Source organism: Bolinopsis microptera, chromosome 7 (assembly GCF_026151205.1).
Source record: "Bolinopsis microptera isolate Bmic1 chromosome 7, MBARI_Bmic_1.0, whole genome shotgun sequence".
Taxonomy (NCBI): domain Eukaryota; kingdom Metazoa; phylum Ctenophora; class Tentaculata; order Lobata; family Bolinopsidae; genus Bolinopsis; species Bolinopsis microptera.
Genome location: NC_087078.1, coordinates 16,235,181 through 16,252,901, shown reverse-complemented (window position 1 = coordinate 16,252,901; position 17,721 = coordinate 16,235,181). Strand labels below are relative to the sequence as shown.

At 38.2% G+C, this 17,721-nt stretch overlaps 3 protein-coding genes across 3 annotated transcripts; all 3 read right to left on the bottom strand.

The window, feature by feature from the left end:
* Positions 1–66: 66 nt before the first annotated feature.
* LOC134818467 (kelch-like protein 5) lies at positions 67–2,193 on the bottom strand. The gene has a single exon (XM_063828037.1). It carries the CDS (start codon positions 2,163–2,165, stop codon positions 411–413), a length of 1,755 nt encoding a protein of 584 aa, XP_063684107.1. The 5' UTR covers positions 2,166–2,193; the 3' UTR covers positions 67–410.
* A 2,427-nt stretch (positions 2,194–4,620) lies between these two features.
* Positions 4,621–6,432, bottom strand: LOC134817952 (ras-related protein Rab-9B-like). Its single transcript, XM_063827334.1, has 3 exons — positions 6,230–6,432; positions 5,174–5,251; positions 4,621–5,017 (listed from the first exon to the last, which is right to left on the bottom strand). Exons 1-3 carry the CDS (start codon positions 6,407–6,409, stop codon positions 4,646–4,648), a joined length of 630 nt encoding a protein of 209 aa, XP_063683404.1. The 5' UTR covers positions 6,410–6,432; the 3' UTR covers positions 4,621–4,645.
* Positions 6,433–6,557: 125 nt separating this feature from the next.
* Positions 6,558–8,744, bottom strand: LOC134818344 (cilia- and flagella-associated protein 97-like). The gene is made up of 4 exons (XM_063827857.1): positions 8,655–8,744; positions 8,381–8,528; positions 8,114–8,218; positions 6,558–7,863 (listed from the first exon to the last, which is right to left on the bottom strand). The coding sequence occupies exons 1-4, from the start codon at positions 8,738–8,740 to the stop codon at positions 7,699–7,701; spliced, it is 504 nt and encodes a 167-aa protein (XP_063683927.1). The 5' UTR covers positions 8,741–8,744; the 3' UTR covers positions 6,558–7,698.
* Between the last annotated feature and the right edge of the window lie 8,977 nt (positions 8,745–17,721).

Genomic DNA, 17,721 nt, shown 5'->3' with positions numbered 1-17,721 from the left:
TGGATAAAAAAGAAAAGGCAACCGAACAAATTTCAATTCAATCAGTAAAACAAAGTTATTCGTAAATTCATAATTAAATTAAATTTATAAAACCTAAGCTATAGTCTTCGACCTTGCGCTCTATTTGTTCTGCAGTCTATTAATTGTTCTACAGTATATTTGTTTGACAGTCTTATTGATTTTAAAAAGGAAATCCTTTTAATAGATCTTAAATTTGCTTTTCAAAATAAAAATGTCACACTTAAATAAATTTTGACAGGAAAAAACATTTCATAACCCCAAAAACACAAATAAAGATACTTATTATAGATACTATAATTTAAATATTAATGTTATAATAACAAATAAACTAACAAAATGTATCGATCAATACTAAACATTAATTATGGAAACTTCCCGTGAAACAAATGCTATAATGGATCAGTGGCTGTCATATAACAGTTCTCCAACACACTCACAGCCATAGCACCTCTTTTATAGTGCAAAGGTGGAAGTTTCGCCCACCCTCTAGAATCACTATCATACATCTCAACTGTATCCAGATAAGTCTCGCCATTATGCCCTCCCAGTGCATATAGATTGTGTCCAGCTGTTACTGATCCCAGACCAGTCCTCCGGTGTGCCATGGGGTCAGGTAGCTGGGTCCATGTGTTGGAGGGTGGCCAGTACAGATACAATACATCTAAACACTGACGACTGTCAAATCCTCCAACTGTGTACAAACAGTTGTCCCATACTGCAAGTCCATTAGCACCGAAAGCATGGGGCAATGAAGCCATTTCCTCCCATTTGTCGGCACGTAAATCATATCTCTCACAGCACTTCAAATAATGAGTTCCATCATTGCCACCAACAACAAAAAGACCATTATTCAAGTGAGCAACACTTGCGTATTTCCTGGCTCGGGTCATGGTAGCAGCGTGCTTCTTCCACAAGCCCTCCCGAGGGTCATACGACTCCAAACTATCAAGTGTGGTATTAGAGTCAACCTGGCCACCAACTGCATAAATACGTGAGCTATCAGCACAAACACCCAAGTTACGCCGTGGTACGTGCATCTGTGGTACCCAAGTCCAGGAGCCTTTACCAAAGTCCATACATTCTCCTATTTTGAGTGCTTTAGTCCCATCATGACCACCGATGACATAAAGTACCTTCTCCAATATAGCGCATCCTAACCCACTTCTAGCTAAACTCATGTCTGGCATTTTGAAGCTTTGTTGCAGGGGCAAGTCGTATCTCTCCACGCTACAAAGAAGTCGCTCTTTGATGGTAAGACCCCCCACTAGGAAGATATAACCAACCGTGCTCTTCCTGGGAGTCATCCGTTCTGAAAGGTACCCTTGAGTTCGCTTTGGTAGGAGGTGCCTGTTCTTAGCTTCATCAACCAGATCTCTGCACTCAAAGTCAGTCTTTACATAACGGGATTTCTCTACAATATCTACAAGATACTTTGGAGGCAGAAGAGGCAGTCTGACATGCTCGAGGAGAGATTTAAAGTGCTTCTGTCTGTTGGGAAGATCATGCTCAATCCATTGAACTACTGTATCAAACACCATAATCTCATCTTTAACATCTAAATCATCACTAGCCACTACAATCTGGAATGCTCTAATGTCTAACTTGTATAATCCATTGAAGAGGAAGTATTTGAAGTATTTGACCAGGTATTCAATACTAGTTTTCAGAAGACTGTTCATCCCGTATTGCTCAGCAAGTACAGCATAGTCCAGGGCAGTCTCCTTGGATATTGGACCTAGCAATACCTTGCAACATTGCTCTTCAACGGGTGGTAAACAAAGTAAATTGGCAGCCTTCAAAACATCTGATGCATTTTCCTTTGTCACATCAAGCTCGTTTGTGTAAAGGAATTTCACAATACAGGACAGACTTTCAACGTCCATTCCCTGCATTCTGATCTGATCACTGCTACTTTCCTTCATAGCACTACTGAACATGTGCTTAAAGTAAGAGGAGGTGGCAGCCAGGATAACCCTGTGAGCTTCCACACTGCCATCATCACAAACAATCTTTATATCACACAGCCAGCCGTCTTTCTGGAACGAGAAAAGAGCCAGGAATCGTTCTTCAAAGCAGAATCCTGGGGTAGGAGTTATTTCTGCAATCCCAGGTTCGTTCATTAGTATCCACTGACTAGTCTCCATATAATGCGTTCAAAAACCATAATTAAAACTGAAAGTTTCATGATGATAAGATTTTATAAACCTAAATAATATAAAGCCTTAATCGGTTACTAGTAATATTATCAAGGTAGACAACTAAAAGTTGGGCAAATTGCAGTAAGTTAAATTGTAGGCTTTCCATTATTTCTGCTGTAAATTTCCCATTATATAGTATAGGGGGGGGGGGGGTGTCATGTCCGTCTATGTCCGCCTATGTCCTGTCCTTTTTGGATTCTATGAGACAACGGACGTGTTTTTTGGGACACGGACGGACACGGACGGACATTGGCGGACTCGAACGGACATTGGCGGACTCGGACGGACATTGGCGGACTCGGACGGACATTTGCGGACCCGGACGGACATTGGCGGACTTGGATGGACATTGGTGGACATTAGCGGACATTGGTGGACATTAGCGGACAAACATTTTGAGGACTGAAGAGTACTGAGGAGGATGGCTGAGAAGGATGGCCGAGGAGGATGGCTGAGGAGGATGACTGAGGAGGATGACTGAGGAGTGAGGACTGAGGAGGATGACTGAGAGGGAGGAGAAGGATCAGGAAGACCCAGGAGGAGGAGGAGGAGGAGGACCCAGAAGGAGGACCTAGGAGGAGGAGGAGGAGAACTGAGGAGGATGACTCAGGAGGAGGAGGACTCAGGAGGAGGACTGAGGAGGATGGCTGAGGAGGATGACTGAGAGGGAGGAGGAGGAGGAGGAGGAGGAGGAAGAGGACTGAGGAGGATGACTGAGAGAGAGGAGAAGGATCAGGAAGACCCAGGAGGAGGAGGAGGAGGAGGACCCAGAAGGAAGACCTAGGAGGAGGAGGAGGAGAACTGAGGAGGATGACTCAGGAGGAGGAGGACTCAGGAGGAGGACTGAGAAGGAGGAGGACTGAGGAGGATGGCTGAGGAGGATGACTGAGAGGGAGGAGGAGGAGGAGGAGGAGGAAGAGGACTGAGGAGGAGGAGGAGAAGGACTGAGGAGGAGAAGGAGGACCCAGGAGGAGGAGGACCCAGGAGGAGGAGGACCCAGGAGGAGGACCCAGGAGGAGGACTCAGGAGGACTTAGGAGAAATGAGAAGGAGGACTAAGGAGAACTGAGGAGGAGGAGGAGGAGGACTGAATAGGAGGAGGAGAAGGAGGACTGAATAGGAGGAGGAGAAGGAGGGGGACTGGGAGAGGACTGGGGAGGAGGACCCAGGAGGAGGAGGACTGAGGACCGAGGAGGAAGAGGAGGAGGATGAAGAGGAGGAGGAGGACCCAGGAGGAGGAGGACTGAGGAGGAGGACTGAGGAGGACTGAGGAGGATGACTGAGAGGAAAGAGGAGGAGGAGGAGGAGGAGGACTGAGGAGGACTGAGAAGGAGGAGGAGGAGGAGGACTGAATAGGAGGAGGAGGAGGGGGACTGGGGGAGGATGGAGGACTGAGGAGAAGGATGAGGAGGAGGACTGAGGACTGAGGAGGAAGAGGAGGAGGATGAAGAGGAGGAGGAGGACCCAGGAGGAGGACCCAGGAGGAGGACTCAGGAGGAGGAGGACTGGGGAGGAGGAGGACTGTTGAGGACTGATGAGGAGGACTGAGGACGAGGAGAAGGAGTAGGAGGAGGACTGAGGAGGGGAGGAGGAAGAGGACTGAGGAAGATCAGGAAGACCCAGGGGGAGGAGGAGGAAGAGTAGGAGGAGGAAGCATCTAAATGTTATTTCCATTTTTGTCCGTTTTTGTCCATTTTTGTCCGTTTTTGTCCGCTCTATTTTTTGTCCATTTTGAAAATATAGGGTACCGAACGGACAAAAAAACATGATCCCCCTTATAACAGCAAAAATTGAACCTTTTTTAGCAATTTAGGTGTCCATTAATGTCCGCCTATGTCCGTCTATGTCCGCCTATGTCCGCCTATGTCCGTCTATGTCCGCCTATGTCCGCCTATGTCCGCCTATGTCCGCCTATGTCCTGTCCTTTTTGGATTCTATGAGACAAGCGGACATAGACGGACGTGACACCCCCCCCCCCCCCAGTATAATAGCCATTGCACTGCTATTATGTGCATAATTAAGCCTCCTGTTCTGATTCGAGTGACTTTCAAATAGTTAGTCAGGTTTAATTGAGCAAAACAGTAGAGAATAAGTGAAACAACAATTCATAAATGACAAACCAATTTTTAATAACAATCGAAAAATCAGGACAATTAAAATATAGAAAAATACAGCTATTATAAATACAACTTGCTAACAACAACCTTTTTAAAAATCTCTGATTTACTATTTAGATAATGTAGAAATTGGTTTAGTCTAGACCTATCAAGTACCCACCCTAAAAACGAAAATGATTTCTCAAATTGAAATATAGCTTATTTCCAAACCAAATCAACAGTTTTTGGTATAATAATGTAATGAATATCATAATTTCAAACAGGCAAAAATGTCAAAAATACTAATAATTATTGTCAAGGCCACAAAAAGCTATTTCGCACAACATTTTTTCTTCTCCACCTTAGTGCCTTTTTCCAGTTTTATTGTATCCTTAAACTGTCCAGTATTATTTCGACGTTGATGGTGCTCATATTCAATAGCTTTCTCTACCATCATCATAAAACCCGTCTCAACATTAAGGTCCAATTTAGCAGATGCCTCAATAAATGACATGTCTCCGTTATTTTTGCACCAGGTGTAGATTTCATTATTTTCCATCCCTCGCGATGGGAGATCTGCTTTGTTGCCGAGCAACAAAAACGGGAAACTGTTGTCTTCACTGTCCAGTTCTGCATATTTTCTGAACTCTTCCAACCAGTAATCGATTTCTACAAAACTTTCTCTGTCACTCAAATCGAAAACCTGCAGGAAAGTGCAGAGTTGGTTTTCACATAAGTTATTTAATTAAATACCAAGTACAGTAAAATCATATAATTTTCTAAGAATGATTTAACATTGGTATGCAGGAAATTTTATTCATATTCTAGCAAGAAATTACTGAATTCTTTATAATCATACCAAAATACAGATGTCAGATCCTCTGTAGAACGGTGTTCGTAAACTTTTGAATCTCTCCTGGCCTCCAGTGTCCCATATCTGATGGAAAGAAGTTAGTAGTAAGCCATTTATTAGCTTAAAAACAAATAATGAGGTTTAATTTCGATGAGGTTTTAAAGGAAGATGTTTCAATGAGATATAAGGTTATTATTGAAAAGTGCCCATTTAAGGGGGCCGGGGGGGGGGGGTCTTCATCAAAATTCTCTCGAAATTGACTTTATAGTTGTTTCTGATAGAGGGGAGTGATATCTATCAGCTGCTTTTGGTCCCATGGAAAAATATTGTTCCTAGCCGAAATTATCGCCGGTCTAAGGTCAGCGCTTATGTGTAATTGTATTGCGCGAGCGATTTTCAATCGCAAATTCTGAAAATCGAGTCTAAAAATCTATCTTCTCCCACATTTTTTGAGCAATCACCCTGAAACTTTCAGGATATGTTCTTGGGACCATTTAGAAGAGATTGATCATACAAAATGTTGAGATAGGCCTTCAAAAATTTTTTATTCAATTTTGAAAATCTTGGACCTCCAAAAATCGTAAAAAAACGAGGTCCAAGATTTTCTAAATTGAATAAAAAATGTTTAAAGGCCTATCTCAAAATTTCGTATGATCAATCTCTTCTAAATGGTCCCTGGAACATATCCTGAAAGTTTCAGGGTGATTGCTCAAAAAATGTGGGAGGAGATAGATTTTTAGACTCGATTTTCAGAATTTGCGATTGAAAATCGCTCGCGCAATACAATTACACATAAGCGCTGACCTTAGACCGGCGATAGTTTCGGCTAGGAACAATATTTTTCCATGGGACCAAAAGCAGCTGATAGATATCACTCCCTTCTATCAGAAACAACTATAAAGTCGATTTCGAGAGAATTTTGATGAAGACCCCACCCCCCGGCCCCCTTAAAACGGTGAAAAGTAAATTAATGAGGCACAGCATTCGGGAGAATGAAGACATCGTGAACTATTAATTGCAAATTAAATTGTAAACTAATCGAAATATCACAATATATCGTACCTGCAATGTGAAGGTCTTATTGTTAAAATCAACAGTCTTGTTCAGGAATTCTACCCCAATGGTATGTAAAGTCTTTTCCTCGAATATATTGTTGACATATCTTCGCATCAACGAGGATTTTCCAACACCCCCATTTCCAAGTAGTATTACCTTCAAAACTTCCTTATTACCATAACTCATGTAGTATTTACCCTTTGTTGAAAAAGCTAACTTTAGTCATGAATTGTTTATCTGAATTCCAAAATTGAATTGTATTATATGGCATTGACTCCAAGTTGTGACTTGTTTTGTACACAACATGAAATTGATAATTGACAACTAAAGAAGAGTAAGACAAGTTTTTATCCAAAAATATATACAATACAGTGAATCATTAGTATGTAAGGAATACACATGCCAATCAAAAACAAATTATGGTAATCACTACCGTCTCCGATAGCATGATATGTTGTCAATCTGTCTACAACCTGCACACGAAAAACTTACTGATAAATTTCAAGCTCCTCTTCCACAAAAACACGGTTATTATAACTAGGCTAGTAGACATAACATGTCGCAATTTCTTCACAAATTTGTATATCCGTATTCTGTATATATAGGTTTTAAAATGATCATTTATACAGAAGTTGGGCACTAGCTGGAAAAAGAATGTTCAAAGAGGACCTCGAACTTTTGCGACAATTTTTGTGTTTGGGATGTATCAATCATAGAATGTCACATAAAACATGCAGTCTGAACTTTGTAACCTGACCTCCAACCCTCCCTTTACGATTATAATACACATAACATATTAACAGCCAATAGATCTTGCTATATAGGGCCTAGATAATTGGTGGAGGGATTATTTATTTTGACACACACGTGACAGGTTTGAGTTTTGATTGGCCAAAGCTATAAGCGGATTGATTACCTGCAGTCATGTTACTGAAAAAACCTCCACACCAGTATCTAGAACTACATGTAGCAAAATATTAAGATTTAGATATAATAAATATGTGATCGTAAGATTATTAGAATGTGCAGTAGTATATATCAAGTCCAGCAATATTATAACTTTTGTAAAATATAATATAATATTATCATATTTAGTATATTATTTTATACATCTTCATTTACATAACTTACATTATATAATTAGTGTACTTAATTATCAAAATCTGAATACAGACCGTGAATATCTGATAATTATAAAATTCAGAACTGGTCACAGTTGGCCTATTTTTGTCAAAAAAAAAGAAAGATCAGTTTGAACAAACAGTCATCTGAAAGATTGTACCCGTCAAATTGTGCTCTGATAATCAATTATCTGTATCATGCAAAAATCTGAAAGCATTCCTAAAAAGTTTACATATAATATATAATATAAATAAATTATTCTTTGATTTACATGTGATGTAGATATTTGATTTCCATTTATCAGGGTCGCCTGCGAGGCTGATTGTAATTTCACTTTTATCAAATTATCCTTTTTATCCCCTTTCCCATTTGCTTGGGTCTACAACTTTTTCCTCTTGTGGCAAGCTGACAACACTTGCTGGAGCTTTTCTAACAGTGGATTTCGCTTTAGGCTTGGATGTCGATGGTGGTCTTGTGTTCATTGTGCTTTTTGCAGTTAGCAGTCTGTTGAGCAGCCTCTGTAAAGTTATTATATTACACATTATCATTAAACTACCGAAAGCTAAAGAAAGAATTAAATTAGCAAATACTGATCAATCAGTGCCATGTTGCTGTAAGAAATTTGTCATCGATTGGTAGTCCAATGTCTATTTGCAATCTAATGAGTGCGATTGAAGTTAGTACTATGATAGGAACATTGTGATAAAGAAAAGAAATAAGGGTAAGAAAAGAAATAACTGATTATTTCTGTATAAACACACAACTTACATAATTTTCCTGTTTTATCTTATCTTCTTGCCGTTTCCTGTTGATTGCTGCATGATGAGGTCTAACAGGAGCAGGTTTTTCTGGTTTGTATTTTGGTTTCCGCACCTAGAATAGTGTATTTTTATTGAATTTTGTGACAAATTACAATTCAAGATGAGACAGTTTGATTAGAAATTAAGACAATACTATTCCTATTCTTCAAAAATAAGTTTAGAACAATAATACCAGGTTAAAGTACAATAATTGAATTCAAGAATCTAATCTTACTTGAATTTCGACTAAATTTTGTAGTATCCTGTCGTTATCAGATTGTATCTTGTCTGCTTCGAATGTACTAAAAGAAAGATTCTTTTTGTTGTGAGAAGCTGGAAGAAAATCAGTTTCACTCCTTTTGGCTATAACTTGATCTCCCTCCCTGAAACAGTAATAATGATGATAATGTTATATTAATATACATTATACATTTTTACGTTACATTATTATTAAGAATTCGATCATGGCTTCATTAAACTTGAACTTCTTTATCTAAACTAAAACTTACAAAGTCCCACTATTTTCGGAAAGACTCTCTACTTTTTCCTCTTCATCTTTTTCATCTGAAACCAACTCTGCCTCATAAACCTCCATCCTGAGTCAAGGCCAAATGAAAAACTTGAAATGGCTGAAAACAATAATAAATACATACGTAGATAAAATCAAGCTTTATATAAAATAATTATCGTTAACTTGAATTTGTTCCCCTGATATAACGAAAGAAGATATAAAGGAGTGTTAAGTGAGCTGTATATGATTAAATACATCACAGTCTATTAACTTCTAGTCAACCCTTGTCCCTTAGTAACCGAAAACATCATAAATTATAGAGTAGATGATAATATAAGAAACCGGAAATAATCTATGCACAGTCAAACAGGGTACCGCGACAATTGACTCCCCGACAATTGACCCCCTATGTAATTACACTGGGTCAATTGTCGCGAAATCTAGGGCTTAGTAAGACAATTGACCCCCCCCCCCCCCCGACAATTGACCCCCCATGTAATTACACTGGGGTCAATTGATCGGGTTAGGGTTAGGGTTAGGGTTAGAGTTAGGCTTAGGGTTAGGATTAGGGTTAGGGTAAGGGTTAGGGTTATATTAGGGTAAGGGTTAGGGTTAGGGTTATATTAGGGTCAGGGTCAGGGTCAGGGTCAGGGTCAGGGTCAGGGTCAGGGTCAGGGTCAGGGTCAGGGTCAGGGTCAGGGTCAGGGTCAGGGTCAGGGTCAGGGTCAGGGTCAGGGTCAGGGTCAGTTGTATTAAATTATATTGTCGGGTGGTCAATTGTCGGGTGGTCAATTGTCGGGGGGTCAATTCAGGGGCGTAACAACCGCCCCTGCTAACCCTGCTAGCAGGGGGGCGGCACCTTAGGGGGGCGGCATTTTCCTGGATTGTAGGTCTGATTTCACGGAAAAAGCGCCTTATTGGTGTACTACCCTGTCGAATTTAGCGTTCGGTCGACGTGAAAAAATATTTGGGGTACCATTGTTGCTTCAGGGGGCGGAAAAAAGGTGTAGGGGGCGGCAAAAAAAGTACCCGACCTTTTTTTTTTTTTTTTTTTTTTTTTTTTAGGGACACAAAATTTTAGGGGCGGAAAAGGGGCGGCAAATTTCAATCAGCAGGGGGGCGGCACAAAGTAACGTTACGCCACTGGGTCAATTGTCGGGGGTCAATTGTCAGGGGTTAATTGTTGGGGGATTAATTGTCGGGGGGTCAATTGTCGGGGGGTCAATTGTCGCCCACCCTCAAACAGGCAAGCACTGCAGTAAAAGCACCTTGTACTATTACTTACTTACTTACTTACTTACTTACTTAACCAGTATTTTGTATTTACCAGCTTGTGCAAGATGTCATTTAACTGAGCTTAAATTGCATTTGGTGTTGATGTTAGCTCATATCAAGGTTTATTGTATTGCAACACAACACAATGTGTGCACATAATGGCCCTAATTGAGTTTACCAGTTATTATTGAGTCTTAAAATACGGATCAACCAAGCGAGTGCAGAGCCTCCATCGATTGCTGCCCAAAATGTGAGGCTTAATCATCGGTGCACAATTTAACTGTTAACAGATGTAGAGATATGATTTTCCTGTGTAACCCAAAGTCGCTATCGAAGCCTAAGAAAGAAGTCTTACTGGGCCGCGCTCAGCCTGTCATTCCGCCAAATCTTTATTTGGAACATAATAGCCTGGGGTCCTCAGGTAAATTATCCCTTAGCAGTCAATATCGATTAAAAAAGAAGTAAACCAATTTGGCGACGAGGTCCGATCCCCGTCTGCCGATCGTCAATCTATTAAGGCCGATCATCTGTCGGTAGTTTATTATCGATGGCCGATGCCAAACCTTCCCAGCTCATAGCAGCTCAGTAGTGCTTCGTATTTGTGGAAGCAAGAAGCATTATTTGATGGTCAGTTGTGCATCGCATCAAAATTATTAATTATTAATTAATCTGATTAATGCAGAGCCACGATCTTGAAGGGTTAGCATTGTCAATCAATAATGTAGGGTATAGTACGTTCAACAGCGACAGGATATATTTTCATAATTGGATGTACAAACAATTTATTACAAATTAAAAAATTATGTTTTCCATAAAAAAATTTTCTTTTTATTGTCTTTCGAGTGACAATACCAATTTAACTAACTCAAAGCTTTGGTTAATAAATAATTTTATAAAAATTATACGTGTTTGTTGCGCGATGCACTACTTGGCCGACTGCGCCGCGCACATCATATAACGTTTTTTGCAACCTCAAATCTTAGCAATGGACTATTGATATGCAATAATGGGCCGCTAAAAGTTGCAAAGCTAGAAAGGATTCTGAATTGACATTGTCAATTAAAACCTAATAAAGTCAAATTTCGATATTTATTGTAAAAAGTAAACAAAATATTAAATTATTATTTTATTGTTTATGTGACCAGTGTTGGACTCGTCGACGGTCTTTGAAACAAATATTTTACGAGCAACGAGTATCACCCGTTATTTTAACATTTTTATTTATTACTATATATTAGGTTGTATCACGTGGTGACCCCCACTGTCGCTTCACTATAGTGGAGTTTCTACGATACAGGGGGAGCCGCGCACTCGTGCGCGGCGGGTCATACAACATATGACAAATATTAGGTTGTAGCGCGATGCACTACTGGGTCGCGCGCGCATCAAATAATGCTTCTCGCAACCGATCTTCGGTAGATCGGCGAGATGCACCACTGTGCCTCACCGAGCTGCGAAGGATTGACATCGTGAATCAAAATATTAGGTTAATCACTGATTTATAGTCAAATAATTTAAATCTAATAATTCAAATTTTATTTAACTAAAAAATTAGTCAAATTGAGTCTGGTGTATGTAAAATCAACTTTATTTGTTTATAATTTACAAATGACTAAGAAAATAGTGATAGGGCATTTGTGCATTGCGAGCCGCGCTGTATGCACCGCACAAATCGCTTTGCAACTCATCGAATAAATCGATGATACTTGAAATAATATTTTATGGGTATTGACAGTAGAAGTCAATACATATTAATTAAATTCGGCGCGCACTATATTTTGCAAAAAATAACCAACGTTTGATTGACTTGTATCACGTTGCGACCCCCACGGTCGTTTCACTCGTATCGTCCTGACGATACGAGGGGAGCCGCGCACTTCGTGCGCGGTGGGTCATACAACGTATGACAATGATTGACGACGTCAACCCTTCCAGATCGTTGCTTTGCAAATTATATATTAACAAAATTATATATTAACAAAGCAACGATTGCGATGCGAAATACGAATAATAGTTTGCGCGTCGAAGCGGCCGGCGAAGTCCTCCAACCAACATAACGTAAAATGTAAACTTTAAACTTTATACTAAAATAATTATGTGCAATGTGTATCAACAAAAATTTAATGGGGAATTGTTTAAACTCACTTTGAGACTTGTTTTGTTTTTTACGGAGGAATAAGAAAGTCAGTTTTTTAATTTTTCATTCTTCTCGAAGGATATCCCAACTAGGAAAATACATTTATATTAAAAATAAATTGGTTCGGATAATTTAGTATTCTGATTCAAAATAAGCTGGAAAAGATTTTACTGGAAAAGTTTTCACTTTTATTAATGCAGTAGTTTTTAAAAAGTTATTACAATGTATGTAATTTTGAGAGAGTTTGCTCTTTGTGCAAAGGGTAGGGGCTGAAACCAAGTTTTTGATCAAACATTTGTCAAACATTTATTGATTTGTCAAACATGGTCAATTGTAGCCAAATTAGAGTTAAGCCAATGAAAAGACAAGCAAATGGAGTCATATAATATTGTCTATTGAATTAGCATAGCATAACTGCCACTTGTGACATGATCAAGATATAAAAAGATCATTAATGGCTTAGGTGTTATTTTGGCGACGTTTGGCTAAAACTGACCAAGTTTGGCGTTTGATCAAAAACCTGGATCAAAATCCTAAATCAAAAAGTGGCAATAAATTGGTTTGGATAATTTAGTTTTCTGATTCAGAATAAGCTGGAAAAGATTTTACTGGAAAAGTTTTCACTTTTAGAGTTAAGCCAATGAAAAGACTAGCAAATGTAGTCATATAATATTGTCTATTGAATTAGCATAGCATAACTGCCATTTGTGACATGATCAAGATATAAAAAGATCATTAATGGCTTAGGTGTTATTTTGGCGACGTTTGGCTAAAACTGACCAAGTTTGGCGTTTGATCAAAAACCTGGATCAAAATCCTAAATCAAAAAGTAGTAAATGTGGTTCACCTTCCACCCAGTATCCAGATACATATACTGACCATTGTTTTAAGAATTTGCCATTGTCTATATTTGGGTTACAGGTAAGGTGCAATCCTTTTTAAAACTCAACTTTGCTCAATCACTTAAATATAATGTGGGTATTTTTCTGAGAGGGTCCCTTGCAGCAGTGGCGTAACGTTACATGCTGGCGCATCACGTGATAGTCCAGTGTAGAATAATCATCATCCTTATTTACTTTAATCATATGCATCTTTGCACAGTTGTTTTAACTTTCTAAGCCTGTTCCTGTTCAGTGTTAAGGGAGCCGGGGGGGGGGGGGGGGGGGGGGGGGGGTCTTCATCAAAATTCTCTCGAAATTGACTTTATAGTTGTTTCTGATAGAGGGGAGTGATATCTACCAGCCGCTTTGCTTTGGTCCCATGGAAAAATATTCTTCCTAGCCGAAATAATCGTCTAAGGTCAGGGCTTATGTGTAATTGTAATGCACGAGCGATTTTCAATCGGCGTTCTGAAAATCGAGTCTAATAATCACCTCAAGATTTTCAAAATTTTACACTGCAATCATAGTCGACGATAACTAAGTATCTTCTAATTCTTTTAAATCTGAGGCATATATAATTGATGTATCGAAAGAATTTTCCCTTTTTTACCACCTTACCATTTTGATTGATTTTGCACATGACTGACATGTTTTAACTGGAGAAAGGGTTCGCACAGTGGTAGTTTTATAAACCACTTTTAATTTATTGACCTATTATACCTAGTGGTAGTTTTATAGACCACATTTAATTTATTTACTTATTATACTTAGTATTTATTTTTGGTGACTGTATCACCAGTGGCGTAACGTTGCCTGTTGGCGCCCCCCTGCCGAAAAGGCGCCCCCTGTTGGCGCCCCCTCCCCTTTTGGTGCCCCTCCCTAAAATTGAACAAATTAGGTGATTTTAGAGGATACGCCGGTAAATTCTCTAAAAAAGTGTGTATCTAGAGCAAAACGCGCAGTTTTGCTAGTACTTTAGTTAAGTTTTCGAAATTGTCCCACATTCAAACGACGATTTGGCGCCCCCCTAAGACGGCGCCCCCCTGCACAGCGGGGTCAGCAGGGCCCTTCGTTACGCCACTGTGTATCACCCAGTTTTAACATTTGATAATTGTACATTTTATTGACGACACATTGACTGAATGTTATTTTATATTCTAATTTATATTCTAGATATTTTATTTATTTTTCAACAGACGACAACTTCCTGTTTTTTCTTCTATATTAGTTACTCATATCTCTTTTACAGACTATTTTACAAGGACATTGACAGATGATACTCACATTACGCATTCATTATTGCATCTAAATTATTTCACTTGCATTAGGTTTAGAAATTTATTCTCTGGTTAACAGATTTCAAATGTTTAATTAATTTGTAGTATGACAGTAAGGTATATAAGAAGTTATTTTATTTTGCTTGGGCTATTATATTGACTATTGAGGTTTAATGATGATATGGAATTTGAATTCTATATAAATTTACACTATGTGGTTGGGGCATTTTGCATAGTAAATATGGTTACTACTCCTATATATCATATAGAGATAAAAATCATGTACTAGGCATCTTCATTGATTTAAGTAAAGCTTTTGATACAATCTGTCATGATAAACTGCTTAAAAAACTGAATGATTATGGAATTCGAGGGACTGCAAATAAATTAATAGCCAGTTACCTCTCTAATAGACAGCAATATGTTTCAGTACTTGGAGAAGAATCCGAAAAACTGTCTGTAATATTTGGTGTGCCTCAGGGGTCAGTATTAGGTCCCTTGCTTTTCATTATCTACATCAATGAAATATATAGAGTATCAGACCTAGGTAAGTTTATACTTTTTGCCGATGACACCAACATATTTGTTGTAGATAAATGTATAAAAACACTTTACTGCAAAGCTAACAAAATTCTTAAACTTGTTCACCAATATATGAAGAGTAACTTGCTGCATATCAACACAAAGAAATGTTGTTATATCCACTTTAAGCCGAACTGTAGAAATGAACCAGATTCAAACACCAATGAATTAGAACTGACACTGAATAATATAATAATTAAAAAGGTAGAGGAAACTAAGTTTCTTGGAGTCATTATTGACCAAAAACTGAACTGGGATGCTCACTTGAGAGCGTTAAATCGTAAATTGAAATGTGAGATTGGTAGATTATGTGGAATCAGACGCTGTGTACCTAAAACACTCTATAAGGACCTGTACCACACCCTTTTTGAATCACACCTATGTTATGGAATATCTGTTTGGGGAGGTGTATCAAATAATAAACTAGAAGCCATATTTAAAACACAAAAGAAATGCATAAGAATTCTCTTTGGTGATAATGATGCGTACTTCAATAAGTTCAAAACATGTGCCAGAGTAAGGCCTATCACTAGGGATAAGACCGGTAAAGTTATCAAGCAGATGTTAGGCAAAGATTTCTTTGAACTAGAACACAGTAAACCAATCTGTAACGAGTATAACTTCCTGACTGTCCACAATCTTCATAAGTTGCACTGTTTACTGGAAATGTTTAAAATTAATAAGTTCCAATCACCAGTCTCAATGTTCTCTTTATTCAACAGGTCACCAAGACGAGACAACTACTTCATCCCACCCACTCCGTCCTCACTATTCATCTACCAATCAACCAGTATTTGGAATCACGGCCGTAAGTCAACGAGTGAAATAGACTTCTCCACTCCTATCAGTATATTCAAGAATAATCTTAAGAAAGCTTTGTTAGAACTACAATCTAAATATGACAGACAACTATGGTGCAGTTACAACTTTGATGCAAATGAATTATCATTGTAATAGGTTAATTTTAACTAAACTTAATCATATGAGTAAACCACGGTGTTATTGCAAAGAACCATGACAAGGGTATCAGACCTATATTAATCTAAGAGACGAAACAAAACGAATCATCATACAACAAATTTTAAAATCCTGCGGCACAGGATCCTGTTGTTTTCCTACTCTGCCTCTCCCAAACCCCTCTCCTTCTCCTTTCTTCAGGTTTATTCTTCAATTTTTTAAATTAGATAGCAGATATATTTTCTTTCGAATTAGTAATGGCATTATACATTATTTGGTATCGTATGTATGTTGTGTTTAGTGTTTGCTAACTAGGTATGTGCTGTATATTTTGAAGAATTTTGAGGCTCACGACGTCTCGTCCCATGGGTTGAGTTGTAAGCTGAGTATATGTTCAAATCGCCTTACTTCGTATGGTGAAACATCGACCGGTTTGCCTTGACCTTTCGGACGAGTGTTTGCCCACCGGGGATCGAAAAATATGATCACCATGAACATTACTTTGACACGTGAACTTATCAAACGACTGTAATGATTCCATTAAATTTTCTTAGTATATTTAGCTAGTTTATAGTAGATACACACGATCACAGAATAGAAGAGCACAATTGGGCTCTTTGTTCTGCGACCGTGTTTCCTCGGTGGGCCGACAGGTTTTTGTTGTGTAGTAGTGCTGGGGAAAAAACACGCTTTAAATATCAATGAATGTAAATATTGTTAATTGACATTAGTGCCACAGTTTATGTGGTAAAAACAAATTTATGGTCAAACATTATATATCGTAGAAGGGCATGATTTACCCACATCACTAAGCATCTGGATGGATAATTAGCACACAAGGATAAACTGACCTTTAAACATGACCACCAGCTATACCACGTAAACATAGCTCCAAAATAAATAAATTGCTCTACATAGAAACATCTGGCCTGATCTTATCACATTGTGGTCCCCTGGGGTTCGGTAAAGCCCTTACAGGCAACTGGGTCCTTTTACCAGCCACAATAAAACTAGTCATGCCAGTACTGTCATAAACTGTAACCAACTATTTAAAAATAAGATATCTTTTGCTAGAATTTTAAATTTTAAGCCATAGAGCAATCTTCTCAATTTTAAAATTTAAAAATAACATTTTACCCTAACTATGATGTGGTGGCATTTCATACTTAACTAAAATTCAACTTTGGAAGTCAATAGATTATTAGTCACAATGAAATTATAGTTTAAGACATCCATTTTGCATTGTGTTTCCAATATTAGAATTTATGATATGTATTGATTGAATAATTGGTAATAAATTTAACTTTTGTTTTATTAACTTTTGTTTTATTATTATTTGATTAATAAAACAAAAGTTAATAAAACAAAAGTTAAATTTATTACCAATTATTCAATCAATACATATCATAAATTCTAATATTGGAAACACAATGCAGAATGGATGTCTTAAACTATAATTTGTTGTCACTAATAATCTATTTACTTTCAAAGTTGAAATTTAGTTAAGTATGAAATGCCACCACATCATAGTTAGGGTAAAATATAATTCTTAAAAATTTTAAAATTAAGAAGATTGCTCTATGACTTAAAATTTAAAATTTAGCTAAAGATGTCTAATTTTTAAATAGTTGGTTACAGTTTATGACAGTACTGGCATGACCAATTTTATTGTGGCTGGTAAAAGGACCCAGTTGCCTGTAAGGGCTTTACCGAACCCCTGGGGACCACAATGTGATAGGATCAGGCCAGATGTTTCTATGTAGAGCAATTTATTTATTTCGGAGCTATGGTTACGTGGTATAGTTGGTGGTCATGTTTAAAGGTCAGTTTATCCTTGTGTGCTAATTATCCATCCAGATGCTTAGTGATGTGAGTAAATCATGCCCTTCTACATTATATAACGTTTAACTATAAATTTGTTTTTACCACAGAAACTGTGGCACTAAGGTCAAGAAT

Excerpts from the sequence above, each read along its gene's own strand:
- LOC134818467 (XM_063828037.1), bottom strand. The coding sequence starts at position 2,165 with ATGGAGACTAGTCAGTGGATACTAATGAACGAACCTGGGATTGCAGAA.
- LOC134817952 (XM_063827334.1), bottom strand. The coding sequence starts at position 6,409 with ATGAGTTATGGTAATAAGGAAGTTTTGAAGGTAATACTACTTGGAAAT. Across the intron at positions 5,252-6,229 it reads ATAAGACCTTCACATTGCAG|ATATGGGACACTGGAGGCCA; the intron begins GTACGATATATT and ends TCTTTCCATCAG. Across the intron at positions 5,018-5,173 it reads GATCTGACATCTGTATTTTG|GTTTTCGATTTGAGTGACAG; the intron begins GTATGATTATAA and ends ACTTTCCTGCAG.
- LOC134818344 (XM_063827857.1), bottom strand. The coding sequence starts at position 8,740 with ATGGAGGTTTATGAGGCAGAGTTGGTTTCAGATGAAAAAGATGAAGAG. Across the intron at positions 8,219-8,380 it reads AAAATTTAGTCGAAATTCAA|GTGCGGAAACCAAAATACAA; the intron begins GTAAGATTAGAT and ends ACACTATTCTAG. Across the intron at positions 7,864-8,113 it reads AGATAAAACAGGAAAATTAT|AGGCTGCTCAACAGACTGCT; the intron begins GTAAGTTGTGTG and ends ATAACTTTACAG.